General features: G+C 40.7%; 1 protein-coding gene across 2 annotated transcripts in view; it reads left to right on the top strand.

Moving 5' to 3' along the window:
* LOC136427789 (adhesion G-protein coupled receptor V1-like) overlaps positions 1-27,486 on the top strand; it is a 59,260-nt gene that overhangs the window by 22,321 nt on the left and 9,453 nt on the right. For both annotated transcript variants that reach the window (XM_066416955.1, XM_066416956.1), the window contains 53 exons: positions 260-518; positions 852-977; positions 1,271-1,389; positions 1,804-2,006; positions 2,302-2,432; positions 2,812-3,011; positions 3,231-3,600; positions 3,997-4,113; positions 4,924-5,118; positions 5,387-5,523; positions 5,748-5,847; positions 6,390-6,569; positions 7,066-7,226; positions 7,504-7,597; positions 7,876-7,960; positions 8,198-8,336; positions 8,545-8,686; positions 9,004-9,260; positions 9,759-9,940; positions 10,145-10,269; positions 10,606-10,826; positions 11,264-11,410; positions 11,646-11,765; positions 11,950-12,098; positions 12,277-12,416; positions 12,645-12,773; positions 12,879-12,955; positions 13,142-13,311; positions 13,584-13,788; positions 14,302-14,451; positions 14,795-14,924; positions 15,244-15,439; positions 15,702-15,837; positions 16,974-17,150; positions 17,460-17,702; positions 18,167-18,295; positions 18,728-18,892; positions 19,335-19,455; positions 19,696-19,819; positions 19,976-20,114; positions 20,463-20,648; positions 21,775-21,886; positions 22,074-22,197; positions 22,322-22,470; positions 22,571-22,989; positions 23,225-23,491; positions 24,005-24,145; positions 24,642-24,880; positions 25,339-25,495; positions 25,970-26,038; positions 26,233-26,329; positions 26,512-26,628; positions 26,977-27,155. In XM_066416955.1, coding sequence (XP_066273052.1) covers positions 260-518; positions 852-977; positions 1,271-1,389; positions 1,804-2,006; positions 2,302-2,432; positions 2,812-3,011; positions 3,231-3,600; positions 3,997-4,113; positions 4,924-5,118; positions 5,387-5,523; positions 5,748-5,847; positions 6,390-6,569; positions 7,066-7,226; positions 7,504-7,597; positions 7,876-7,960; positions 8,198-8,336; positions 8,545-8,686; positions 9,004-9,260; positions 9,759-9,940; positions 10,145-10,269; positions 10,606-10,826; positions 11,264-11,410; positions 11,646-11,765; positions 11,950-12,098; positions 12,277-12,416; positions 12,645-12,773; positions 12,879-12,955; positions 13,142-13,311; positions 13,584-13,788; positions 14,302-14,451; positions 14,795-14,924; positions 15,244-15,439; positions 15,702-15,837; positions 16,974-17,150; positions 17,460-17,702; positions 18,167-18,295; positions 18,728-18,892; positions 19,335-19,455; positions 19,696-19,819; positions 19,976-20,114; positions 20,463-20,648; positions 21,775-21,886; positions 22,074-22,197; positions 22,322-22,470; positions 22,571-22,989; positions 23,225-23,491; positions 24,005-24,145; positions 24,642-24,880; positions 25,339-25,495; positions 25,970-26,038; positions 26,233-26,329; positions 26,512-26,628; positions 26,977-27,155 — 8,646 coding nt within the window. The remainder of the gene's footprint in view (positions 1-259; positions 519-851; positions 978-1,270; positions 1,390-1,803; positions 2,007-2,301; positions 2,433-2,811; positions 3,012-3,230; positions 3,601-3,996; positions 4,114-4,923; positions 5,119-5,386; positions 5,524-5,747; positions 5,848-6,389; positions 6,570-7,065; positions 7,227-7,503; positions 7,598-7,875; positions 7,961-8,197; positions 8,337-8,544; positions 8,687-9,003; positions 9,261-9,758; positions 9,941-10,144; positions 10,270-10,605; positions 10,827-11,263; positions 11,411-11,645; positions 11,766-11,949; positions 12,099-12,276; positions 12,417-12,644; positions 12,774-12,878; positions 12,956-13,141; positions 13,312-13,583; positions 13,789-14,301; positions 14,452-14,794; positions 14,925-15,243; positions 15,440-15,701; positions 15,838-16,973; positions 17,151-17,459; positions 17,703-18,166; positions 18,296-18,727; positions 18,893-19,334; positions 19,456-19,695; positions 19,820-19,975; positions 20,115-20,462; positions 20,649-21,774; positions 21,887-22,073; positions 22,198-22,321; positions 22,471-22,570; positions 22,990-23,224; positions 23,492-24,004; positions 24,146-24,641; positions 24,881-25,338; positions 25,496-25,969; positions 26,039-26,232; positions 26,330-26,511; positions 26,629-26,976; positions 27,156-27,486) is intronic.

Consider the following 27,486-nt stretch of genomic DNA (forward strand, 5'->3'; position numbering starts at 1 on the left):
TAATTTTGGTCATTTAGTGTTGCTAAGCAATCTTCTTAGTAAACATGAGATTAGAATCAAAAAGACCTTCATTGTTCACTCACTCACTCACTCACTCACTCACTCACTCACTCACTCACTCACTCACTCACTCACTCACTCACTCACTCACTCACTCATCCTCTTGCACGTGGTGCGTAAAGCCAACTCGCTTCACAAGACTTTGCCATTTGCTTCGGTTGTTCACAACTCAGATTATTAAATGGTGTTTTCTTTACAGGTCTCTGTGAGATTCAGGACTACTCCAGGCACTGCCAGGCCTGATGACTACAACATCATCGCCTCAGACATCATCCTGTCTGATGGAGAGGTCACCAAGATGGTTCCCATAGAAATCGTAGATGACCTTGACCCTGAGCTGCAGGAGATGTTTACTGTGGAACTACTGTCAACAGGACTGACTGGAGGAGCTGTGCTGGGCAACATCACCCAAACACTCGTCACCATTGACAAGTCTGATGATCCACATGGTGTCTTCAGTAAGTGCCTGATGTCACACTAGAAAGAAGTTCATACAAGTAGATGGGTTTTTGGTCAACCAATATTTGTGATATGATAAAAAATAATCTATGAAATAATCAGGCCAACTTGACCAACATCAAGATGAGGATAATTTGCCTTAAGTTTCTTTTATTTTTGGGAAGGTGTAAAATCAGTGGTCTTTGCTTTTGCAGACATGAAGGGCAAGACTCAAGACATTATCTCTGTATTGAAACAATTCACAACGAAGATATCTACAAGTCAGAATACCTTCTACCTGTTTTATACAGTTATGCTGCCTAATAAGTTAACTGTGTTGTCTTTTATTTCAGGCTTTGAGGTCAACAGCCATACGGTAGCTGAGCCAGAGTCTGGAACAACCAGTCTGCAGCTGACTGTGCTGAGATCTGGTGGAGCAATGGGGACTGTGACTGTGGACTGGACAGGAACCATCAATGGTATAAGTTATTCACAGTTGCTCCTTTGGTGTCATGAGTAGATATATTAGGTATAGTGTGAAGAAAAGTAAGGGCTTAGAATCAACAGTGTGGTTAGAACTTTTACTCTACCCTTAGTTACTTACAGCAGACTTGGCAGTCCTCTTGAATCATTACAAACCCAGGGGCTTGTATGTCTTACCCATTGCTGTTCTGAAACCCAACTTACGTCTCAAGTATTTCTTGACTTGTATTCATGTTGTGCATTGTAATGGTTGCAACAGGATGCATTAAAATCATTTATGTTATTTCAGGTATAACTGCCTCTGATGACATACGGCCAGTGTCTGGTGTACTGAACTTTGTCAGTAATGACAGGGAGGAATCCTTCATGATTGAAGTTCTGTCTGACAATGTGCCAGAGGATGATGAGGTAAGGAAAGTTACTTTAACCAGAACACAAAATGTCAGCACTATGTTTTGAAGGATTGTCATCCTTAAATACATTGTTACTTGTACAATATCAGAAATGACTGTTAGGCTTTGGTGTTAGATGGCCTCTTTTACATCAAATTAGAGCATCCAGGACAATGTCCAAGATCCTGGCTTGTGATACAGATTTCTGGGTACATTCAACCCACTATCTAAACCACCTGTCTATAATCATAGGGCATTGAGGCAGTTGTGGAGATAGCCAATGGATTAACTGGGGACTTTGTTAATCTGTTTACATTTTGTTGAAGCTAGCTTATGTTATAAATCTAGATTGTTATTATCTCACTGGCCAATGTAGATAAACTTACTTGCTGGAAACCCAAAGTGAAATTTTGGTAACAATCATTTTCAGGTGGTAGAAATCACTCTAGTCAAGGCCACAGTAACCACAGAGGAAGGGCAGGAGGCCAACATTGACCCCAGTCAGGGTGTCTCAAGAATCACCATACCAGCAAACGACAACCCCCATGGTGTGGTGCAGTTTGCCTCCTCCGGCTTCCGTGTTCAGGAAAGCCTTGTTGGTGAAAATACAGCTTTGATCAGAGTCAACAGAAGGTAAACCATACTTAACTACATGTGCTCATAAAATTCAGCTTGTACAAGTCAAAGTAGTACAGATGGCACATACATATGTTACCTGTCAGATACAAAATAAAAGATTAATGCATTGTGTGCTATTTGGAAGTTTTATGACAAAGTGGCAATGTTACACAGATGACACACAAATGCTACAGGAACAAAATAAAGGATGTGCTTTTCTATGCTTCTGGGAAATGATTTTTGGGTATGAAATATAAGAATAGATCAAGGTAGAATGAACTGAACTAATTGAGAAATTGCTCCCTTGTAGCTATGGCACATTTGGGGACCTCAGCCTGTACTACAGCACTGGGATGACTGACCTGATAGAAATAGCTGGTCAGATGGGCCGTACTGTGATGAGTTACTTCTCCTCTGCAGTCCAAGGAAGCATCATCAATGGTAAAGCTGTGGACATTTTTGTTGGGCAGGGGCAGGGGCAGACACTTGTGTCAGGGTGAATTTTCTTCAGCACCAGGGACAGGCACTTTTTCTGGTTGTAATGTCATTCAGCACATGTCAGCACTAGGGAAAGGCACTCATATCAGTGTGAATTTTATTCAGCACCAAGGACAGACACCTTTGTTGGTGTAAATGTTATTCATAATCAGGTAAGGCTATGGACATTTGTGTTATGTGCCAGAAATTCATTGTTCTGGTACTATTTGGTCATGTTTGAAAATCATAATAACTGCAGCTTGTGTACTGACCTGTTTCACTTAGCAATTTGATGTTTGAAATAGTTGTGTTGTTTTATTTTAAATTTACTTTCTTTTAAAAGCTCCCACTACCTTTGTGGATGTGTCTGGAGAAAGTAACCCACTGGAGGCATGTGCAAGAGTCTGTCTGCTGGAGAGAGCCTGCTCATCCTTCCAGTACAGCTCTGCAGACAGAAACTGCTCCTGGATGGTTGCTGTGGACAGCAGTCAAGTAGACACGACTGTCAGTGGAACAGACTACTATCAAAAGGACACTGTTGATGTAAGAGCTACTTTTTCACCATTTTAGATGAAATGATGTTATGCAATTGTAACATTGATTATCCTGCATGTTGGAAATTATATTCTGTGGAGATCATCTTCCATGTTTTGTCTAGATAGTAAATTATGTTTAAGTGTGTGAATCTTTATTGTGACAGAGCAACTTGATATCAGGAATTACTGTATTTTCGGTTTAAGTATCAAGCCCTATCTTTTCCAGGCCAATGAACTGTATGCCAGCCAAGCACAGCCAGGTGTGGACTTTGTGTCCCACCAGAGCGATGTGATTACCTTCCCTGGTGGACTGCCATTCTTCGACATTCCCATCCAAATCATAAACGACACAGTCCCCGAGCTCGACGAGTCCTTCCTTGTACAACTTCTGCGAGTGGAACTGGCCGGGGGAGCCTCCACTGTCCCCGAGAATAACCCACGTCTAGGAGACGTTGCCGTGACAACGGTTACCATAGAGACCAACGATGCAGCTAATGGACAGTTTGCCATCTACAGCAGTCGTCTGGGGCAAGGTGCGCAAAGTATTGAAGTGGAGGAGACTTCTCAGTCTGTGGAGCTGGTGGTGGAAAGAATAGGTATGCACTGTTACAACAATGCTGTAGTCTTAGTGGTGTTTGTCATATGTAACATTCCTTGATATTCCACTGTATTTGGTTGTTATATGTTTCTTTTCTTGATATTCCTCTGTATTTGAATTGTGGTCAAGGTGTTATAAAGGTAGAAAGGTCAACAGCACATCATTGTTTTGTTTAATATAATTGTTAGGACAAGTAAGAGTGTAATGTGCATTAGACACACAAAGATTTATTAACTGTTGTAATAAGGGGTTATCCCAGGATGTGATGCCCCTGGAGTGACTTTTTTCTGTATTATGTAGGCGTCACTTAATGTGTCAGACTAGAAGAGAGCTCAACCTTCTAACTGGTACATATGTTATCAGTAATGTTCTACCCTGTCCTCTGACACAACAGGCGGTACCATAGGAGAGGTGAGGGTTACCTGGGCCGTCGCTGGTGGAACAGCCAATACTGATGACTACAGGTCCAGTGGTGGTGCTCTGATGTATCAGGAGGGAGAGACAAAGAAATGTAAGGACTCCAATATTCCTAAATATAAAATAGATGTTTTCATCAATTGGCTGTAAATATCTTCATTGGCAGCAATGAGGTATAATTCTCAAACATTTTTTCAAAGAAATTAAGCATTTGATACCAGGAACAGAAACCTATGTTTGTTTGAATGTCATTCAGCACCAAAGACAGACAATCTTTTCAATACATATATTATTCAGCACCAGGGACAGACCCTTGTGTCAGTGTGAAAGTCATTCAATGCCAGGGAGAGAGAGTGAATGTTGTTCAGCACCAGGGACAGGCACTTGTGTCAGTTTGAATGTCATTCAGCACCAGGGACAGGCACTTTTTTGGTTTTAATGCCATTCAGCATCAGGGACAGGCACCTTTTTGGTATGAAAGTCATTCAGCACCAGGGACAGACACTTTTGTTGGTTTGAATGTCATTCAGCATCAGGGACAAGCACTTTTGTTGGTTTAAATATCATACAGCACCAGGGACAAGCACTTTTGTTGGTTTGAATGTCATTCAGCACCAGGGACAGGCACTTTTGTCGGTTTGAATGTCATTCAGCATCAGGGACAAGCACCTTTGTTGCTTTCAATATCATTCAGCGCCAAGGACAAGAACTTTTGTTGGTTTGAATGTCATTCAGCACCAGGGACAGGTACTTTTGTGTTAATGATAGGAGTGCCATTGAGTACCAAATTGAATGCTTTCCAAGATTCAAAACAGCTCAGAATTCTTTTCCATATGAGTATCAAACATCTAGGATACCAGATTCTTAAAAAGGTTGAGGTCTAAATGATTTTCTTTTATTTCAGACGTCATTGTTGGAATAGTAGATGACCCCAACCCTGAGGTCACAGAGACAATTTTTGTCCAGCTGCAAAACCCACTTGGTGGGGCCACCATTGACCCTGCCCAGTCTTCATTTACCATCTCTATTCTGGCCAATGACAATGTGGCTGGACGAGTAGGGTTCAGTACCAACTCCAGGTCCATCCTTGGGCAAGAAGGTAAACACTCCTCTTGTTTATGAACTATTAGTTGTGAAAACTATGTTTGTAGGAATTTGCAAGTGGTTTGCTATCTAACAGATTCAGGTAAAAAATGTGGATTAAAGCAGTGGAACCAAAGAGTCAACCCTCAATGCAATTGCTACTAGGGCCATGCAGCCAGCTTGAGACTTTGTTATATGTATCAAAGACTGGGTTAGGTATATATTAATCAAAATACAGTGAATTTTGAGAAGGCTGTACTCTAAACTTACTGTCCGTTACACAGGCCAAGCCCTACAGCTGGAGGTGGTGAGGAACTCTGCAGCAGGCAGGGTGACTGTACCCTGGCACATAGAGGAAAGGCAGAGAAATATTCTTCAACAGGGATTCGCTGAAGTCAATGGAACAGTTGTGTTTGAAGATGTAAGTAGAATGTCATGTTTTGTAAAAGTCACAAAATACTTAATATTCATTGATTTTATTAGTGAAACATAAGCATTTGATAACTGAAAATTTGGCTTTGACTAAAAAAAACTTTCAGTGGGCGCTTTCTCAGCTGTATGAAAGATTTGGTGAAATATGACAGTATACTACTGGCATGTTTGGATTAAATCTTACAAGTTGTTGTATAATATGTTATTTTTCAGGGCATTTTCTCAGTGAACATCACCCTACATGTCCTGGATGACCAAGTCCCAGAGACGAGTGAGGAGTACCAGATTGTACTAAGCGATCCACAAACTGAAGGTAAGAAAATTACCATTTACAAAAATGCTCAACAACCATGCTTTTAGCATAATTGCGTTTATGGTTCCCATGTTGTCAACATCAAAGCGTTTCAACAGAATGACTGATTTGCAAGTAAAAATCTATGGTAGCATGGAGTATGGTAATGACACATAGAGTGGTCGAATGGCAATTGAGTGTGACAGGAAAAATGAACAGTATGATGTCTGCAAAGTCATGATAGAAATGTACACGGTTTGAAATTAAGAGAAATTTATAGTGTTAATATAATTTATGTAGTCATGAACTTTTAAGTGTCATTATAACCTCCATTGACATTAATCTGCGGGTTACATAAATCCCTTTCAAAAACTTTGGATTTCAGAGGTCTCTTGTGCAGCACCCCTAAGGTATGCACGGTTTAGATGTACAGAAGTGCATCATACTGGGGGATGTCATGTCGGAGATATGTTTTGACAGAATTATGTGCCTCTGTTGGGATTATGTTAGTAGATGTTAATGTTTTGATTTTATAACATCAAATTATAATTTGCATGTTCCAGGTGTGACAGTAGGGGGCAGCGCTGTGCTAGACCCTGTTGGCTCCACAGCTGTCATCTCCATCCTGGCCAGTAATGAGCCACACGGCGTGGTCGGGCTGGCAGCCTCCTCCAAACTGGTCAGCACACCAGAGGGCAACATTACCATTCAGCTGTTCCTGGACAGGAAGTTTGGAGCCATTGGTAAGACAACAACTAACTTATCACATTTGTTTTAATCATATCTAATGTATTAAATGTGTAAGCGGACTCCAGGAAAAATAGTGTGAAATTTGTCAGAATTAAACGCTAGCCTAATGGAGATCTTAGTAAACAAAGAAACAAACCTTTTTTTCATTTCAGATGCTAACTGTAAAGTTTGAAACATTCATGGCAGTTTAATTTTTGAGTGACCTCTCCAACACAAATTGCACTGCAAATAAGGGTTTTCAATATATTACTACAACTGTACAAAATAATTGTTTCAACCGCTAACTTAAAGCACAGGGAAAACCACCTTTTCACTTCTACCCCAAAAGTAAGTCCCTTCAAAAATAATGAATAATGAACAGTATTACAGACTTTTTCATAGGCGTGCAAAGAAGAACATTATATGAAAAGGATTGGCTAAACCTTAAGTTTTCACAATGGCATAATTTGTTCATTTCTCTTTGTTCATTGAACTTATTTCTTTCTACAGGTACTATTCGTGTATACTACGAGATCATGAATGGCAGCACTGTTGTCCTGAATTCTGACGTAGCCCTGGCAACTCCTATGGAAGACTTCACTGCAGAAGTGGGATATGTTGACATGACTGATGGAATGACATCCACCACTATAGGCATTGATATACTGGAGGTAATCATTCAATCTGAGTCATAGTTGTGATACCCTTTGGTATTGCATAATATTATGTAACTGCATTCTCTTTATGTTGAATATCAAAGACCAAACTTTCTTTATATCATGTCTTTGTTTCATTCTTTTTTTGTTCTCTAATCTATGCCATCTCTTTACCATGTAGCCAAGATTGAATGTTAATTCAACTTTTGCTTGAAAATCTATTCTTGTTCTACAACACTTGTGTTTCTGTGCCACTGAAAATCTTGTTAATTTTATTTTGCGTGTTTTACAGGATGACATTCCTGAGCTTGTAGAAGTCTTCCTGGTGAACATCACAGAAGTTGAGCTCATCCACCCAAACACCTCCACATACCCTCCTCAACTTGGTAAGGTTTCGTGCCAATTTGTCTAATGTATACGTTTTAGCAAGGTTCTTACCAAGTCACTTTAACCCAATTGTTATAGAATCCATACAACCAGAGAGTTTCTTTTTTTAAAAATCTTTGGTAAGATGATGTTGAGGAAAATTTACATTGAAATCTTTAGTAGTTTCAGTCTTATGAGTAGTGTTTGGCTGTTGAAGTGTCTTCTTGGTTTTAACTTGCTGCCTGTGGTGTGAGGAGGATGACATCATCAATTCATGTGCATCATGTATCTCTTCCAGATGAAGGAAGCACCTTAGCCACAGTGTCTATTGATGCCAATGATGGGACAAAGGGTGTCATGATTTTCCCAGCAGGCAGTGCAAGGTATGATGTTATATCAAATTTATATGTCCTTCATATGATTGGTACTCCCGAGATTATCTCTAACTGACCAAGCAAAAGTCTCTTGACTACCCTTTCATTACAAGCTTTGTATGTTTCCCTTTTAGCTTTGATACTTTCCAGAATGGTTACAATTTTCTGTTTTTTTGTGATATATATCTTAGCTAATATATGTATCTGAAAGAAAAGCTCAAATATTCAACCCGTTCCTATTTGCAGTATTTTTGTGGAGGAACGTGACCAGAACCTCACTCTGATGGTGCTGAGAGACAGAGGCACATATGGTGACGTGTCCGTCATCTACTATCCTCAGAACCGACAGGCCTCTCTGGGAGACGACTACTTCCTGGATACAGAGGTAAGATCCTGCTAGTTTGATTGTTTCCTCTTGATGTTACACTTTTGGAATTTGCTGCATTTTTTTTCTCTTTTGATACAAGCTGGATTAGTGTACAGTACACTATTATGATAGTACTCAACCTACCCTGTTGGCCTGTGATATGATGATGATGATGATGATGATCATTTAAATGTGGCATATATTTACCTGTCTCTTGTGTTTGCAGACCCTGTTCTATACAGATGGTGAAAACTTGCACAACATCACTGTCTCCATCTTTGATGATGATATCCCTGAGGGTGATGAAGTGTTTGAGGTTGTTCTGAGCCTGCCTTCCCCTGGACTGGAGCTGGGACAACCGAGCAAGGGTTAGCATGAAATTATTGTAGTCTTAATGTCACAGTTGCAAGTTTCCAAAATTAAGACATTTTTTGGAAAAAAAAGTTAATTATTGTCTTTGTGTCATGTAAAGTGACACTTGCCTTGGAGAACAATCTACAAATTTGAAACCAACAGAGACTCCATACACCATTGATGAGTAAATTTCTGCAGTAATAGTTATTGTATCACTCAGTAGTATTTTAGAGACTAATGCATTTACTGTAGTAGAAGGTACATGTAATACATGTATCAGCTCTTAAGTATTTCAAACTAACTCGTACATCCATTTTTTTTACCCCCACAGCTATCATCACCATTTTGGCCAATGATGATGCACAAGGTATCATATCATTTGAGACATCTGCCAATGTGTCACTGAACGAGGCCACCATGGAGTCCACAGCCAACAGTGTTGCTCAGTTACGCATCGTTCGAGGGCCAGGAACCTTTGGAGAGGTCACTGTGCAGTACACGGTCAGACACTTGGACGGGTCAGCTGGAGTCATGGACCTTCTGCCTACTGATGGCTTCGTCAGATTTCTGCCTATGGAGGATGTGGCAGTGAGTAGAGATGCTGTAGTCTTATATTAGGGTATCTCATCATCCAACTATGGTGGTCATCCTTATCCATCTTGTATTCATTCTTCTGTCAACACACTATTCAACAGATGTAGAATCAGGGATAGTAGATGCTTCAACCAACTCGGCCCATGGCTAATTAGACCAACTCAGCTCAACACCCTGGTTGGACCAAGTTCACTAGGGTGCTGAGCTGAGTTGGTTATTATCCTGATCTTTATTCAGACTTACATTTTTGTAATGTATCACAATTGGTTATTGAAAGCTTGTCAATGAATACGCAAAGCAAACTGCTCAAATTGATGCTGATCACAACTGTATACTGTAAGATTCTGCTTCTGTACTTTGTGGACTGTATCTTTTAAAGAAGTTTTGTATTGATGAAAGAAGGGGATCAGTAAAAGCATATGTATGTGCATCATCATGGTGTCCTCATTTTGATAAAGTACCAACATGTTTGCTTTCATTTTCTTTCTGTAGATTCTGGAGATCTCAGCTGTGATGGACAATCTGCCTGAGTTTGCAGAGACTTTTGTGGTGACTCTGGTGGACCCCAGTGGAGGAGCCAAGCTGTCAGACATGACAACAGTCTACATCACTGTGGAGGCGAATGATTATCCCTACGGAAGGATTGATATCTATCCTTCAAATCTTCCAAACAGGTAAAAGATCTCAACTTGCCTTAGTTGTTTGGAAGAAATAATATTGACAGTAATAAGTTTTACCTTGTTTGGAGAAATGAATTGATATTATACCTGCAAGACATTGTTGAAGTTATTTCAATCAAAATCTTCTTTACAATCTGCACGTCTACCTTGGAGAAAAGTTAGAGGCAGATTCACTGAATGTTGATTAAACCTTGACAGGACATCTGTGTTGGAAGTGGAGGAAGATGTCGGCACTGTGAGCCTACAGGTGGAGCGATCCAAAGGCATGCTGGGAACTGTGTCTGTGAGGTGGCAGACCAGGGGTGTGTCGGCTGTCAGTACAGGTAAGACATTATAATTGATTACATTTTGTACAATGATTTAACTTTATAAGCTACATCCCAGCTAGTACAGCTTTGATACTTGACCTAACATTCTGTACATGTCATCATTTAGACAATGACCTTATACAACTAGGGCAAAACAGGTGTCTTTTGGTGGGTTTAAATGAGAAAGAGGGAACTGGAAATGCTAGGTCTAGATGTGCATGTATGATTAATGAAGCAATATGATTTATGTCTTAGTTTGAACTTTCACTGACAACTGTCTCTGACTATTCATGATCAGAGGAAAAACAGTTCACTATCGCACGTTAGATGTGTCCATTTTATCTGTTCTAGCTGGAAGCGACACAGTCCTTGCACTTTCCCAGGCCTTTCAAGGAAGGGGCATCAGAGACTTCCACACCTTCACCGTCAACGGTGACACTTATTTCGTGGTGGTCAGTGATGACCAGAAGGGAGCTCTGTCCAGTCCAGTTGGGAGCGATGGTTCATCAGATGAGACACAGTTTACTCTTACTACACTATACAAGTGGCAGGGGGTCTTTGTACCTGTTCAAGTAAGTATTTCTCTTGATGTTGTAAGTCTAAAAGCAGATGTTTGTCTTTGCATGTCTAATTGGTACTCATTCATTGGTCTCTACCTTCCCCAGCACAATCCTAAAGTATTTTGCTTAGGTGCTGCATGTATTGTCTTTATCTTGACAAAATAAAGAATAGAAAAATAGAATTTTTGGTATATTTTCTTCATTAGATGCCTTTATTTCCTTAAGCATGGTAGTCATTCAGTGAAAAAGCATGCTTCTTAAAAGTTGTACAAATGAAGCAAATAGACAATCAGGAACTACGTTTAGTCAGAGCCATACATTATATGCAGGGAGATTATGCTGTTGATTTTGGCATGTTGTTACAGTTCTATCAGTAGCAACTCATATGTCATCTATGTCCTGGTTTTCACGTTGAACTTTCCCCTGTCAATGTCTACATTTTCTTACAGTCCATAGAGACTGATGGTGGCAGTAGCTGCACATCGTTCTCCATAGATGGGAGCTGGTACCTGGCTGTAGCCAACTACGGCAGCGCCGGTCGCTTCCAGGCCATGTCCAGGATATACCGCGTCACTTCTAACGGAACACTGCTTGTGGTATGAAATGTCTTCACAGTACATGTAGATATGTTGATATCCAAATTTTATGGAGCTATGTTATTTATATCCTGAATGGATACATTTCAAGTACCCTTAGCCTTTACATCTATTAGATTGTTGTTTTGTCATCCTTGAAATGAAAGTTACTAGACTACATGTTTTTTCATTATTAAGTCTTCAAACATTTCAATTTCAAAATGATACTCAGGAATGTGCTTGTCTTCTTTCCTAGGTGCAAAACATGAATACCCTTGGTGCACGAGACATTGCTTACTTTAGTTCAGCTGGCTCCCACTACCTCGTTGTGGCAAACTACATGGACAATGCACAGCAGACCAACATCAACTCACAGGTACTTTCAATGGCATCTATTGTAAAGAATTCTCTGTAAATATTATAACAGTAGTAAATTAAGATTTTAGCTCTTAATGGCTACAAGACTGTCCATAAATCAACATCAGAACATAATGAACATTTTTGCCAGCCTTGCCTTGGTGAAATGATTTTTGACATTTTCTGCTCTCATTTGTCCACAGGTGTTTCAATGGACAGCAGGCCAGTTCGTACCTGTTCAGGGCATTCCAACGTTTGGAGCATCTGCACTAGAAATTTTCCAGATTGGCAACCAGCTGTACCTGGCTATTGCCAACCACTATGACTCGTCACAACAGAATTTCCAGATCACGTAAGTCCCATGTTGCTACATTTGGATCTCTATCAGATTTTAGATGGTATGGCTTGTTATAAGATAATGTGGATTTTATCAGGTACATAATGATATATCGACATTTCATGCAACAAAACAATCATCAACAATGAACTTTGTTTAGACTTGTTTTACTTGATTACATGTATCTTTCCAGGTCTGCGATATATCGTTGGGGGGGTAGTGGCTTTGACACAAGTAACCCCCAGACAATCAACACACTGGGAGCAACAGATGTGGAGTCATTCCAGATCAACAGTGACACTTATGTGGTGTTCACCAACAGCAGAGACAACGGTAGGTGTCCGAGATAGCACATAAACGCCTAGCTGATAAGTAGCACTGTCCTTGGTGCTGAAAATACTGTAAATACAAACGGTGGCTTTTGAGTATTGATGATGCATGTATTGGTTTGGTTCAGTTTAGAAAAAAATCCAGTTAGAGTAAAATTTGATAAATGATGACACTAGGAGTAGATAGAAATGGGGTTTCATTGTTCAAGTGTTTGTTTTTTTGGTTTTGCAGGTGGCACAACGTCAGTGACTTCCATTGTGTACAGGTTTGACTCTCAGTCATCCAGGTTTTTAGTCCACCAGAACATCGACACCTACAGCGCTCAGGCTGCCCAGGTGTATGCTGCACCTAGTGGACTGGGTAAGGTCCCATTTTCTTTAGTTCATGACAATTTGTTCTTTCCTTTTAACAATGGCTGCACTGAAATGAGAGATGATCTAATGCAATGTTTCTTTTTACTTCCAGAACACTTGGTTATTGCCAACACAGACAGTGACTCTGAAATCTTTGTTTGGAACAGCATTGACAACTTGTTTACAAAGGTATGTTTCATATTCTTTTTACAAAAGGGTCCACACACTGTCCATATACATGTCTGTATCCACCTTATCATAAAACACCATTGAAAAATTTGAATTTTCTCTTGTGTGTTTACCTATTACATGTACATGATTTACAACCATAACTATTATTCAGAGATGTCTAATCAATTTTCCAACTTTGTACAGCTCTTGGATGGCCCACCCTGCTACAGTCTGTACCCTGTCATTGCCCCCACCTACAATGGTGGGAGTACAAGTTTTCTGGCCTGTGCTAACTATGGTGATGGATCCATGTCACTCACATCCTCTGTCTTTGAAGTGACAACTACAGGGGACGGGTCTGACTTTATAGCAAGGTGAGATGTCAATGCTTTAAGTACAATGTATGTAGCTGTGGGATTTGTGTTGCATTTATGTGATGATGGAACTTTGTAAATTTGGGATGAAATGAAAACAATTTTGCTTTTTGGTTGAACTTCTGATGTTCACAATAATGTTATGCTAAAAGATGTATGCAATTATGCCTTGTATATTTTGCTGTTTCTTGGGGGCAATTTTTATCACTGTTTCTCAGTATGTGCTAAAATGTCCACCTGAAATTCCCCTTTTATCACCCACAAATTTACAGGTCGGGAGAGCTGACCTTTGAACCCGACATGAGAACTCTGACTGTGATCGTCCCCATCGTCAATGATGAGATCCCTGAGAGCGACGAGTCGTTCACCGTCACGCTGTCTGATCCGACTGGCGGGGCTGAGATTGGCAGCTATGGGGAAGTGACTGTCACCATCCTGTCCAATGACAACGCACACGGAATAATAGGATTTGTGGAGGTACATGATTGTATATTGCTGCTTTTGACTCCATAATTACAATTGTATCCTTGACATGAGTGTGCTGATTTCCAGAATTTTCACAAACTGTATCAATCGTCACCTCAGTGATACTTTTCAGGGCCTGGCAAAGGACAGCTGCTAAGCTGAGGCACAGTGCTAGGCAGAGAAAAAAATATCACAATTGGTTGTTATAGTATTGTATGAAGTCCATTGGTTAGCAACCCTGCCACTGCATGGACAAAGAATATTTTGAGTTCAAATCCTGACTGTTATTCACCCAATATTCAGGCTATTGGAAGATTTTTGCAGTCTGCCGTACTGGTCCACTGTTCATTGTGCTTGTCCAAAAGAGCTAGGGGGAATTTATCCAGTACAAGGAACCTGTAAATACTATGTGTAGCATCTGTCTTCTCTGTCATGACTGGTTGAAGATTAGCTCTCCAGTGAGCTAAATCGGTTCAAGATCACTTTGAATTTTTCTACAAATGCCATAACATTACTCTGTTACAGGATCAGTTGCAGACTGAGGCAGAGGAAACTGCCAGTGACAACACAGTGAGTCTGACTGTGGAACGTCTGCAGGGAACTGTGGGGCAGGTCATCGTCAACTGGGAGGCTTCACAGGACGCTGCAGCTGATATCAGCCCAGTGTCAGGACAGGTGTGTACATCAGTGTCTGTCCTAGTAATCTCAATTTAGAGTTGTGCGTATTTTCTTGAACTTCAGCAGTGAGTCTTTGCTTTGGTGGTGATATTTTCTTAAATGTCTGGCTGATACTGTATCTTCTACTTTGTCTATGTGCCAAACCTCAGTAGATTGAGGACTCAAGCATGGGGGTTTCGTCTTGGTATAGGTGGCACAGGTGGCTTATGGCTGGCTTTATGGCTTTTGGCTCCTCAATTGGCAGGGGTAACACTCCTTGACCATCACCCAGCTGGTATCTATAACATAAATGGAGGCATTTTTGCCTAGGATGTTTAATGTGTTTCTGTACATATTTCAGGTTGTTTTCCTGGATGGAGAACGGTACAGTGTGCTGACCCTGTCCATCTTGGCAGACACCTTGCCGGAACTGGCTGAGTCTTATGTCATCACCCTTACAAACATCACTGAATCTGGAAGTCAAAGACCAGGTAAATACAAAGTATCACTTGTCTTTTTGAAGGAATGTCACCAATATAAGGTGCAGTGTTTTCTCTTGCAGTAGAGTTGTTTTGTTTGTTTGTTTGTTTGTTTGTTTGTTTGAACCTTTGTTTATTCATGAGAAGCTCAAATCGGTCTGCAGGCCACTTTTCATTGAGAACATGAGGAAGATGTAAGGGTCAGACAAAATATATAACAAAGATACAGTTTGCATGATGTAAATTCCTAATAAACCTATCATTACACATGAATAGCACAAAATGCATGTTTCTGAAATGTATTAATCATTGCCTTTTTGTTACCTGCTAGATCGGGGTTCACAGCTTAATCCACAGAGGTCCTCTGTTCTGCTGACCATCCTTCCCAATGACTCACCACATGGTGTGGTGGGCTGGACGTCTGACTCTCTCCGAGTGATTGTTCCTGAAACAGAGAGACAATCAACAGTCACCCTGACCATAGGAAGAGAACAGGGCACACTGGGGGATCTCCAGATCTCCTACAGGTATCTTATCTAGGTCCTTAATTAGAAATTAGAGATATCATCTGTAACTTAGACTGTGTTTTCGTTGAAGTTGATGACTTGTTAAGAAGTTTTAAAGTAAGCAAAAGTGGCAACAAATAGCGATGAATAATGGTTGCAAATAGGCCAGAAATTAACCTACATACACACCTGTATATGCTCTAAAATCTTCTAAATAATTGTCCTGCCTATAGAATTTGCTTTTCGTAACCTTTTATGAGATTTGACATTTTCTCATCCCTAGCACTGCAAGTGCCAGTGGTCTGAACCTGCCTGTGTCTAACCTGGCCACACCGGGGCAGGACTATGTGTATAAGAGTGGGTCAGTTATCATGAGAGAGAACATCACACAGGCTACAGTCACTGTGGACATCCTACCGGTAAGTGCCGCAACTCAATAAGTACTCTTGACCTCAATCTGTACAAAATGACACTCGTATTAAACTACAGGAATGTAAATGTGAAAGAAAATTGCACGCAGGGGCTGTCTCCAGGACCCGTCCCTCCATTCTGAGATGGAGACTTGCTTGTTGGGAATGACAAAAATTTCATCCCGTCCATGCAAAAGTCTAAACTTTTATAATGAGATGAAATTGATGAAAAATGTATATTTGTGAGCTTAAGGTGACAGATTTAACAATGCAAAGTACCAACATGGGCTCCCAAACAATGAGTGGGACTGAAAAAAACTTTAAAGCTGGAGCAGCCTTGATTGCACTATAGATGTCTATTACCAAATGTGATGCTGTCATTAACCATGGTCTAACTTCAAAAGGCACCTTTAGACTAGACAAATAACCCAATTTATTTAGCACTTAAATGCAGTTTCTCTGTAGAATGTTTGGAAAAATATTCCATAGTTTGTCAGGTTGCAAAAAAACAGTAACAAATGCTTGCTGAATGTCATTCATATGTCGTCCCATTCTTTTGGCTTATTTTTCTCTTTCTTGTACCAACATCTGTACCATGGAATGTATAGGAATATGGACAGGTAAGGAAAGTTCTGTATCAATGCACATGTCCAGCACTGCATAACAGCATAATCATCTCTGTGACTACATACCTCACACTGTCACACATCACCTAAACTACTGAAACCATGATAGTAGCCCTGTTTTTTTAGGACAAGGATATTGAGTCATCAGTACTGTACAAACTTGGAAGAAATAGTCCTTTATTTTATATCTTCAAAACATGTATAGCATTTACTGCAATATTAATGATAACTAAAAGCCATGAACTCAAGGGCACATGCATCTGTGTTTCACCAAATAGATGGGGCATCACCTTGTGCTGTGGATATGTTAATGTGCACATCTGCAAAGTTCTTGAAACTGCGGATCACAAAGTTAGAGATGAAAATCACATTATGATACCTTCGACAAACCTGCATAAAACTAGAGAGAAAGAGTGAATGCATTGGAAAAAAGTTATGTTTATAACAGTCTAGTGCTGTTGATAACATGAATCTTGTTTTTAGTGTTGTTTAATCCCAGTGTTTATCTTTGCTCTGAAGGACAATGCCCCCGAGGGTGATGAGACTTTCCTGATGAACATCACGTCTGTGCAGTTGTTGGGCTCCAGTCCCTTTGACTATGGACCTGGCATCCGCAGGCCTGGACTGGAGTTTGCTGAGATCATCATTGATGAGAATGACGATGCCCAGGGTTACCTTCAGTTCAATGTCACAAAGGCAGGTTCTACATTTTTATATCCTTTTAAGCGATAGATTGAGATCAAGACAATCAAAATTTGGATATTCTTTTAAATTTTGCTTTATTGGCAGCATTACTAATAACAGGATTTTTATATAATTCACGTACCTGGACATCAATATGCATTCAATTTCATCATTCCTTGTTTACGATAAGGTCATCAGATAGAAACGGTGGCATGATATATTTTGTAAACATGATGTCTTTTAACAATAAGGAACACCAAACTATAACACCAAGTTGAACACGAGTTAATTGAATGTGTGAATTATTTGCTTTACTCACAGAATGCAGATGGCCACGTGGAGACCTATGAAGGAGCAGGGACTGCCAGTATCCTGCGTCTCCAGGTGATCCGAGTTGTGGGGATGTTTGGTCCTGTCAGTGTGGACTGGGTGGCCTCGCCTGACACGGCACGACTGAACGAGGACTACAGGCCTGCATCGGGCACCGTCAGCTTCCCTGATCTCAGCACGTCACAGTACATAGACATTGTCATTGTGGATGATGATGTCCCAGAGTTTCCAGAGGTAAGGCTAGTGTGTTTGTTTTTTGTTAGAACCTTTGTTTATTCATGAAATGCACAAATCAGCCTGTAGGATGCTTTTCATTGGGGTCAAGAGGGAAGACTTAAGGGTCAGACAAAATATACTTAAAGATGCATATTACATCATTAAAGTCCTATCAAAATCTATGATATTGTTAATATACTTTTTTCACTTTTCCAAATAACTTGTTTGGGGAAAATTTGCCCTTTAATTCAGTATTACTGAGTCTCATTCCTGAGATGATGAATGTAGATCATTGTAAAGTGCAATAACTTCAGGTGTCACATGTAAGTCTGCAAGAACAGCTTTGGATGCAAATTCTTTAGATTGTCAAATTTTTAGAAAATTTCTTCTACAATGATAAACCATCTAATTTTGCAATTGATTGATCACTTTGAAGTTGCATTGATAGAGTGTGACAAACTTGTATTTTCACTGTTCTCCAGACCTTCAACGTGCAGCTGCGGAACCCAACTGGTGGTGCCAAACTCGGGGTGGAGATTAGTGTCACTGCCGTCATCCTGCAGAACGACTCTCCCTACGGCCTCTTCCAGTTCCCTGACACAGATCTAGCGGTAAACCTGTAGAACTGTAGTAGGATACCTAGAAACTGTAGAACTGTAGTGAGAGATTAGGAAGGTCCCGGATAAAGAATGGACCAGAGTTGAGGCGGCGCGTAGCTAGGTTCATGTTGCATTGGATCTTTCTGTTCTGTAGTTAGATGGCTAGAGTAACAGCCTAGAGTACTAATACTTAAAAGTGACCGTATGGGATAGTACAAGGCCAAGTCCATCGTTACATTGGTGGAAGTGTGTCACAGCTGAGACTTCACCTCAAAATTCATCATCCTCTCTGACAGAAATAATGGCAAAACCTGTTTGTTACTTAAGGTTCAATCAATAAAAGATGACCCTGTTTGTTGTTGCCAACTGTGATAATATATTTGTTCTTCATTGACACATTCACATTGCACATCTTAATATTTTTATTGCGTTTCTTCACTGCAGAAGAGTGTGTCAGAATCCGCAACAAACGATGACCCTGCTGGTGTGGTGGTGTTTACCGTGGAGAGGGTGCAAGGCCTGCTGGGAACTGTGCAGGTGGACTGGAGATTGGAGAGTGCCGCCCAGTATGACCTGACACCCATGTTTGGGAGCCTGACATTCTCACCAGTAAGACTTCTGTATTAAACTTCGGGATACCTACCTACCTACCTAGTCCCTTGACCTCCAGGTCGTTGGGGGGACAAGGTAGACATGAAGATAGAGAGCTGTCTCCAGACTCGTCTGGATATTTTGGCATACCAAACAGAAAACGAAGAAAAAAACTACAGGGTGCCTTAAATGGAGTTTTAGTCCAGGAAACCCAAGTATCGTAATTAGTAAATGTATCCTTGTTTTCTGATCCAAAAGGCTAAGCAGACAACATGTATGCCTTTGATGTAACATTTATAAATTTCAAGTCAGCAGATCAAATGATAGAGAGGAGATATTTTTCAGTGCTTGGTGGCAAGTCGAAAATTGTAAATAGGCCAGTCAAGTTCATAACATTTACTAAGTATGCACAGCCAAGGTTGCAGAGTCTTATAACAGAAGTATTTGTCTTGTGTTCCAGGGCCAGATGACGAGCACAATTACTCTCCGGACATACCCAGATGACATCCTGGAAGGGGAGGAAAGATTCACTCTTTCTCTCACAAATGCCAACAATGGTGCTGAGGTCTCCCCTGTCAGAGGTAAGTGGAATTAGACAACCTTTCTTTAACATTTCTGTGAAAGATATGGTGAACTGTTTATCACTGTCATAGAAATGTAATGTCCAAAATAAGATGATGAATTGCCTTGTTACACCTGAAATTTGCACTCCTAGAAGCATTGACTTTGATATCTCTTCCTTCCGATGGAAATATACATTTATCTTGGTTAAGACTAGTGATTGTATATTTTCTTATTTTTTTTTCTCTTCTGATCCGTAGGAAGTGCTACAGTGATCATCCAGCCAAATACAGGGGCAGCAGGGTTGATAGCCATTGTTCCTGCATCCAGAAATGTGCTTGTGGGAGAACCAGCTGACAACTACGATGGCTCAGCAAGTCTCAGGTACATTCTTTTCCCAGCGACATTTTTCTGATTTCAACCTTTGAAATTGCCAAGTAATTACGAAGTATATTTTCTTGATTTTGCTCTTTCTCTAAAATTGTGAAAATATCAAGCTTAGCCAGTTGCAGTGAAGATCTGAACTGTTTATCTTTCTAGTTTGACCAGAGGAGTAGGGATCTATGGAACTGTTCAGGTCACCTGGCTGCTGACACCTTCAGAAGCTGACACTTTCCAACAGACGTCTGGACTAGTGGTTTTCCAGGACAGGCAACAAAACGTAACCTTTGACATACAGGTAAGTCCAATGCCAAGTGTGTAAGAAAAGCAAAACTTGAAGACATATGTTGTACATCTACCTTTTAGGTAAAGGAGCACATTCAATGCTGGTCTTTTTTTTAATTTCTGCACTTTTGGAATCCTGAAATTGCATTATGTGGTACCCATTGCAGCAATGTAGTGCTAACCTTTCTCAAAGATAGCAAAGATTTAGATTGGTCAATGCTATAAGTAAATGTGAACCTGATTTATAGGGTATACCATTGTCCATGGTTTTATCACCCTCCACAAAGATTTGATAAATGATGTCCAGGGTCTGCCTCAAATCTTCTTTACATATCATGCCACCTGTCTGTTCTGCCTGCAGACCCGAGACGACAACGTCCCAGAGGTGAGGAGAACCTACACCCTGCAGCTGGCAGGTGTGACGGGAGGGGCACAGATCGACCAGACCTCAGACACAGCAGACGTTACAGTTGTAGCCAGCGACTATCCATACGGCAGATTTGAGTTCCAACATGAGAGGGTTACAGTATCAGAGGACTTACAAGAGGTAAGGCCATTCTAGAAATATAATGATGGTAGAAAGTACCTAGACAAAGAAAGTTGTTGCATACAAACTGTGCAAATAAGCTCTTCTTTCTCTGTGTGTATTTGTGTGTGGATAGTGTTCAGCACCAAGGACAGGGGTTTGTATCTGTGTCTGGATAGCGTTCAACACCAAGAACAGGTGTGTGTATCTGTTAATGGATAGTGTTCAGCACCATGAATAGAGGTGTGTATCTGTGTGTTCATAATGTTCAGCACCAAGAGCAGGATTGCATATCTGTGTGTGGATAGTGTTCAGCACCAAGGACAGTGGTGTGTATCTGTGTGTGGATAGTTTTCAGAACCAAGGACAGTGGTGTGTATATGTGTGTGGATAGTGTTCAGCACCAAGGACAGTGGTGTGTATATTTGTGTGGATAGTGTTCAGCATCAAGAACAGTGTTGTGTATATTTGTGTGGATAGTGTTCAGAACCAAGGACAGTGGTGTGTATATGTGTGTGGATAGTGTTCAGCACCAAGGACAGTGGTGTGTATATTTGTGTGGATAGTGTTCAGCATCAAGAACAGTGTTGTGTATATTTGTGTGGATAGTGTTCAGAACCAAGGACAGTGGTGTGTATATGTGTGTGGATAGTGTTCAGCACCAAGGACAGTGGTGTGTATATTTGTGTGGATAGTGTTCAGCATCAAGAACAGTGTTGTGTATATTTGTGTGGATAGTGTTCAGCACCAAGGACAGTGTTGTGTATATTTGTGTGGATAGTGTTCAGCACCAAGGACAGTGGTGTGTATATGTGTGTGGATAGTGTTCAGCATCAAGAACAGTGTTGTGTATATTTGTGTGGATAGTGTTCAGCATCAAGAACAGTGTTGTGTATATTTGTGTGGATAGTGTTCAGCACCAAGGACAGTGGTGTGTATATGTGTGTGGATAGTGTTCAGCACCAAGAACAGGCTTTTTATAAACAGTGTACTACCAAACTGTGAATTGTTTTCATCATATCAAAACATTGAGAAGATCAGACAGATCATGATCAGACCACATACAAAATGTACCAAGAAAGCATCTGATAAGAAAATTTATCAGTCTACATTGACAGATGATTAAGCGAGTGTGTGTTGCCCACAGGTGGTCATCCTGGTCCTGAGGAGAGATGGACCCCTGGGACAGGTACGCATCACATACAGCACCACTCCTGGCACTGCCACACCTGGACTGGACTACAGGACTAGGAATGGAGGTAACATGATCATGCTCAGTTGCTAGGCTCTATGTTTTGCTCGGGCAGAGGTGTATTGATTGTGTGTAATGCTTCTTAATAAGATATTACATGACTCATGTATGTGCATGTATGCTGGTATCTGACAATTCCTTTAGAAAATTGACAATTTGATTGATTGATTTCTTTGTTTGTTTGACATATGCAGAATTGATCTTCAATGACCAAGAGGAGTTCAAGAGCATAACTATACAGATACAACCAGATGCCCTCCCTGAAGGACCAGAGACTTTCTTTGTCAACCTCACCAGCATTCAACTCTTAGCACCAATGTGAGTACCACATATCATTATAAACATGAGCCAATATGTGATCATTTTGAATATCTACACGGTATACAAGTTGTTTGGTCAATCCACCTTAAATTTGTTGCTGATGCTTTTTTCTTCATTCCAGGGATCCTGACTTCAGTGTCCAAGAAGGTGGACTTCAGCTGGACCTTCCACCAATCATTGGTTCTGTCCCGACGGTAGAAGTCACCATTCTGAAAAATGACAATGCAGAGGGTGTCATTCAATTTGCAGCTGAAGCTTTGGACTTTGCAGGTAACTGTTATTTCCTAAATGCTGCTTCAAATACCGTTTGTGTTCACTTAGTGTGCAAAATGTTTCACTAATGTTGATGATTTTTATTTGTCCTTTTTAGTGCAAGAAGATGTCAACATTGCCCGAGTGCCGGTGGTTCGCAACTTTGGGACCTTTGGTCAGGTTACAGCCAAGTACACTTCCAGAAATGTCGGTGCAACACCAGGAGCTGACTACGATGTCCTGGGTACTGAAGTGGTCTTCATGGATGGTCAGGATCGCGCCTTCATCGAGGTTAGGATCTACGACGACCTGATCAGAGAGTACGACGAGAAGTTTGAGTTGACCATTACGGAAACCACCGGTGGGGCCCAGCTGGGCACAACTCTGACCTCACAGGTCACCATCTCCAGGAGTGACTCTCCCAGCGGTCTGGTCGGGTTCGTTGGAGAGACAGAGATAGTCATGGACAACCCGTCTAGACAGGAGACACTGACCTTCAATATCGAGAGGTCAGAAGGGTTGCTGGGACAAATTCAGGTGAGGCTTTTTATGGTGATGAATTTGTTTCTGTTAAACTTCAGCAAAGTATAACATGTTCAAACACTAGTTATAATTGGAAATTTAGAGTCTGACAAAGCGCTTTGTTTCAAGTTCACAACATTACTCTATCATGTTCAAGTTTAATTATCAATCAGTAGAAAATTTGTCCAAATAATTATCATAATAAGTTCCTTGAAAAGCTGAAACATGGTGTCATTGTGTGCTTCTACAGGTGAGGTGGAGAATCCTTGGTCCAAATTCAGATGCACCAGTCCAGGTCACCAATGACCTGATGCTGACAAACAACCCAACAGCACAAGTCCTGGAGGGTGTGTTCAACTTCAATGCCAACGAGGGCGGTCCATCTTCCAGGAAGAGTTTTCAGATCACCGTCCAGCCCTATCCTGGGCCAGAAGTACAGGAGGTCTTCAACATCGTCATTTATGAAGTGGTTGGTGGGGCTGATATTGACCAAGCAAAGGACAACATTACACTTACTGTAAGTGGGAAAATTCTTCATGAAATCTGTACATGTCCTTTATTGAAACATATGATGATATGTGAACTATTGAATGCTATCTGACAATGCTCTTGCCTTCCCTATATTGTCATGTGAGTTATCCTCTATATGTGAAGACATAGATGTTTTATCTTATATTCTGTAATATATGACACCAATTGTCCTTTGTCTTTTTTTGTACCCTGGACTTAACCCATAGGTGCACTGATATACAAATGTAATGATAATAATAATGGTTTATTGGTCAGAAATTGCTTAATACACATGGACAACAGATAGATCCTTGCTCCACACTTGCACTTTGTGAAACTGTTGCAAGGGTCTAGGCAGCTTCTCGTGTTAAGTGCCTTTATCAAGGGCACAACATCGGGGCATATCAGTGGTTTCGAACTTGGGACCTCTCGGTTCTGGGCGAAACACCCTACCGATTGTCCCACACGATGCCACACGAACATGCAAGTAACCTTATCAACTGACTTTTTCATTTTGCAGATCCGGAAACATGGTGACCCGAATGGTGTAGTGGAGTTTGTGGATGTGGATGACCAACAGTACACTGAGCCCACCACTGATGCTGGGAGGTCCATCACTCTCCCCATCATGAGGACACTGGGGACAATGGGAGACATACAGGCAAGTCAGCCTCAATTGTTTTTGATGATATTTCAATTGTTTGTGTTTTTATCTCTTATTTTACATACTCAGTTACATGATATCTGCTCTCTTTTCCTCACTTAGACGTTATGTACGTTGAAATTATACTTCTTGACAGTATCATAGCTTATGTGTATGAGTCTTCTACATGTGCATTTATGCTACAAGAGAGGATGCCTTAGCGAGCAAGAAGATGGTTAAAGGGCAGTTCTATTTCCATGTCTTTCAACTTTTTGGAAAACAAATATTCAAGTTCATCATTCTGTCAAGTCTTCATTTGATACATTCTAACCTCCAAGTTGTCAAATAAACTTATCAAGTGTGACCTGATATTTGCCAAATAGCAGTCTCTCAAGCAACTGGTAATGATTTTGAAAACATCATATTCAGTTGCTTGAGTAACTGCTATTTGGCATATCTTATTACCTGAATGTCCAATCTTCATTGACATGTAACCTGATATGTTTGAAACCAGGTTATGTGGGAGGTCCGACAGCAGACCAGCGGAGGTGGCAACATCTCCGCTTCAGCAGATGTCAGTCCCTCCAGCGGAGTTGCCAGTTTCAGCGACGGTGTTGCGACCTCAGCCGTGACCTTCACCCTGCTGGCCGATACTGTACCTGAGCTACAGGAGACCTTCTCTGTGGCACTGGTGGGAGTGCAAGGAGGTGCTGAAATAGCAAACAACAAGAACACCGCAAGGTTTTTCGTGAGGTATGCTAACAGTTAAGATATGTTACAACTTGCATATAATATTTTGTTATAGATTCAAATGTGAAACAGTTGAATTTACATGTAACACGATCCAAATCTAAAGGGAAAAATCCAATTTATTCCCTTTTTCTGAAATATCAAGATGCCAAAGTCTTCAAAATAAAGCTTTCCAACACGTAATAACAAAATCATAGACTCTGAGATGTTAAAAAAGACCCCCATAGTGTCTTGAATCTCTGAAGTTAACGAGAAAAATTAATTGTAATAAAGTGTGCTCAGTAGTGCTCAGAGCACTGTACAAATGTCTTAGGTTAAGTTTGAATTTTTTCTAAGCCCACTATTTGCTTTAACCCTGCTGCATCTCACACAGTCCATAACAGTATGTGACTGTACCCATTTCATATCTTGATAAGATTTTCTTTGCCTTTATATTATGTCAACTGTTTTTATTTTTACAGTGCCAATGATGACCCCCATGGAGTGTTTGGAGTGTTTGAGGAGTACCAGACAGTTATAGTGATGACCGCCCAGTCCCGGGCAGTCCGTGTGAATGTGACCAGACTACAGGGTACAGCTGGCACCATCAGGGTTGACTTTGATATATCATACTCTCAAGTAAGTCGCAAGAGTGATGTTGTTAGATTTTGTGGTTACTGTACATGTTGGGAATGTGAAATATATCAAACCAGGGGGCCCAAACTTATGTGACTTCTTCCTATGCACTACAGCTATCCAACTCCCAAAAATCGTGACCACAGCATGTCCAGAACACAAAACCAGAAGTTGCACTGCGGTACAATAAGAAGCCCACAGCAAGGGGGCCCCAAAATCTAATAATTTCATGGTCTCATTAAGACTTACCCACAAACTAAATATCAAGTTAATCCATTCCAGCCTTCTTGAGTTATTGTGATAACATGCAACTGGAAGCAACATGCACAAACACTGATTTTTTTGTTCTAAAATGCTTTATGAAAGGAAGACAAAATAAGAAATGCATTTTTTCATATCGCATACTACTTGATGTAGCCTGGTTTTGATGTAGATTATGTAAAGTAAATGGTCTCTTATCTGTCCCTACTCCTACAGGCTGCTGTGGGGAGATCCTACACTACTGTTCCCAGTGGGTCAGTCAGGTTTGGAGATGGAGACACTTATGTAAGTTCTACCAATACATGACTTTAAGTTCCTTACAAGCTGTTAATTTTCTAGTAAAAACAATGGCATGAATGTGTACCAAAATTTGTTTCTGACCTGATATCATAATGCTTTTTTTACAGTAACTGTAATTCTCACATCCATTTAAACATTGATTCAAAGTACAATATCTTTATTCACTTTTCCCCTTCTAGGCCATAGAAGATGTTCCTGTAACAGAAGGGGTGTTCCTTCCTGTTGGATCCACCTTTGCTGTGACCCTCACAGATGTGGTGCCTCAGGGCACACTAGGTGTGTATTGGAGCCAGTTACTTGCTTGAATGGGTTTTTCTGTGCACTGTGGAAGTATGAACTTTTGTGTTAAGTATAGATTTTTCAGAAACATAGAGTTTTCTAAAGGTCTTATCTGTTAACCTTCAAGTTAACATAGCAGAATTTTCCAGTTGTTGTGCTAACTTTCCGTGATTTTACAGAGTCAGGTTTGCTGCCAAGGATTGATCCGAACCACAGAACTGCCATGGCAGTTGTTCCACAGGCTGCTGGCAACTCTCATATAGGCTTTGAGTCCCTGGTGGTCAATGTGAATGAAGGTAAGGAACCTTCAATGCATGAAATCCAATCTTTAAGCATAACTTAAAGCATGCATACTTTAAGGTATACTTTAAGGTACAAGTTTGATTTATTGCTGCAGTGCTTTGATGCCAAAATGCTCTTTTTTTCTTATTGTGTAATGTTCTATGTTGATAGCTATGCATGGTTGCCTTGGAAATATTTCCATTGGTATTTTTTTCTCTCAAAGGTGTTAGGATTTAGTAGTTAAGAACTGACTGTGTATGAAATATTCGAAACAGATAGTATACCTTGTTTCAAACAGACAGCGTTGTGAAATGTGCTCCTTTTAACCCTTCTAACACTGGTCCCTCCATTCCATGGCACAGACACCCTCCAGGCTGAGCTAACAGTGACCAGGGTGGGAGCCTACAAGCAGGTGACAGTTCACTGGCAGGCTGAGAGTCAGGAGAACCTTCCTGAAGGGTTCGTCCCAGGCATCATCAGTCCTGTAGAGTCCACCCTCACCATGCCTAATGGAGTGTCAACTCGCAGCTTTATTGTACAGGTGAGTTTGTGGTTGTGTTGACAGATTCTTTTTTTAAGCAAGTACACTATCTTGTGGACAGTCCAGTAGTTGACGCCTGGTCTTTCACAGAGTTTAAGAACCAATGTGTTTTGCAGCTTGGCTGCTGTGTCCTTAAACTGGGCAGTGAAGTATTGCTTAATGGCCCCTTCTGTTGACACTGTAATTTTGCTGAAGCTTGTTACTGAGATGCTTATGATGGTGTGATAGTTGTGTTTAGCACCAAGGACAGAGAAGGTGATATCAGTACAATAAGTAATTCAGCACCACGGAGATAGATGGTTGTTGGATGAATGATGTTACACCTGATCCA

The sequence above is a fragment of the Branchiostoma lanceolatum genome, chromosome 2, assembly GCF_035083965.1.
Source record: "Branchiostoma lanceolatum isolate klBraLanc5 chromosome 2, klBraLanc5.hap2, whole genome shotgun sequence".
NCBI lineage: Eukaryota > Metazoa > Chordata > Leptocardii > Amphioxiformes > Branchiostomatidae > Branchiostoma > Branchiostoma lanceolatum.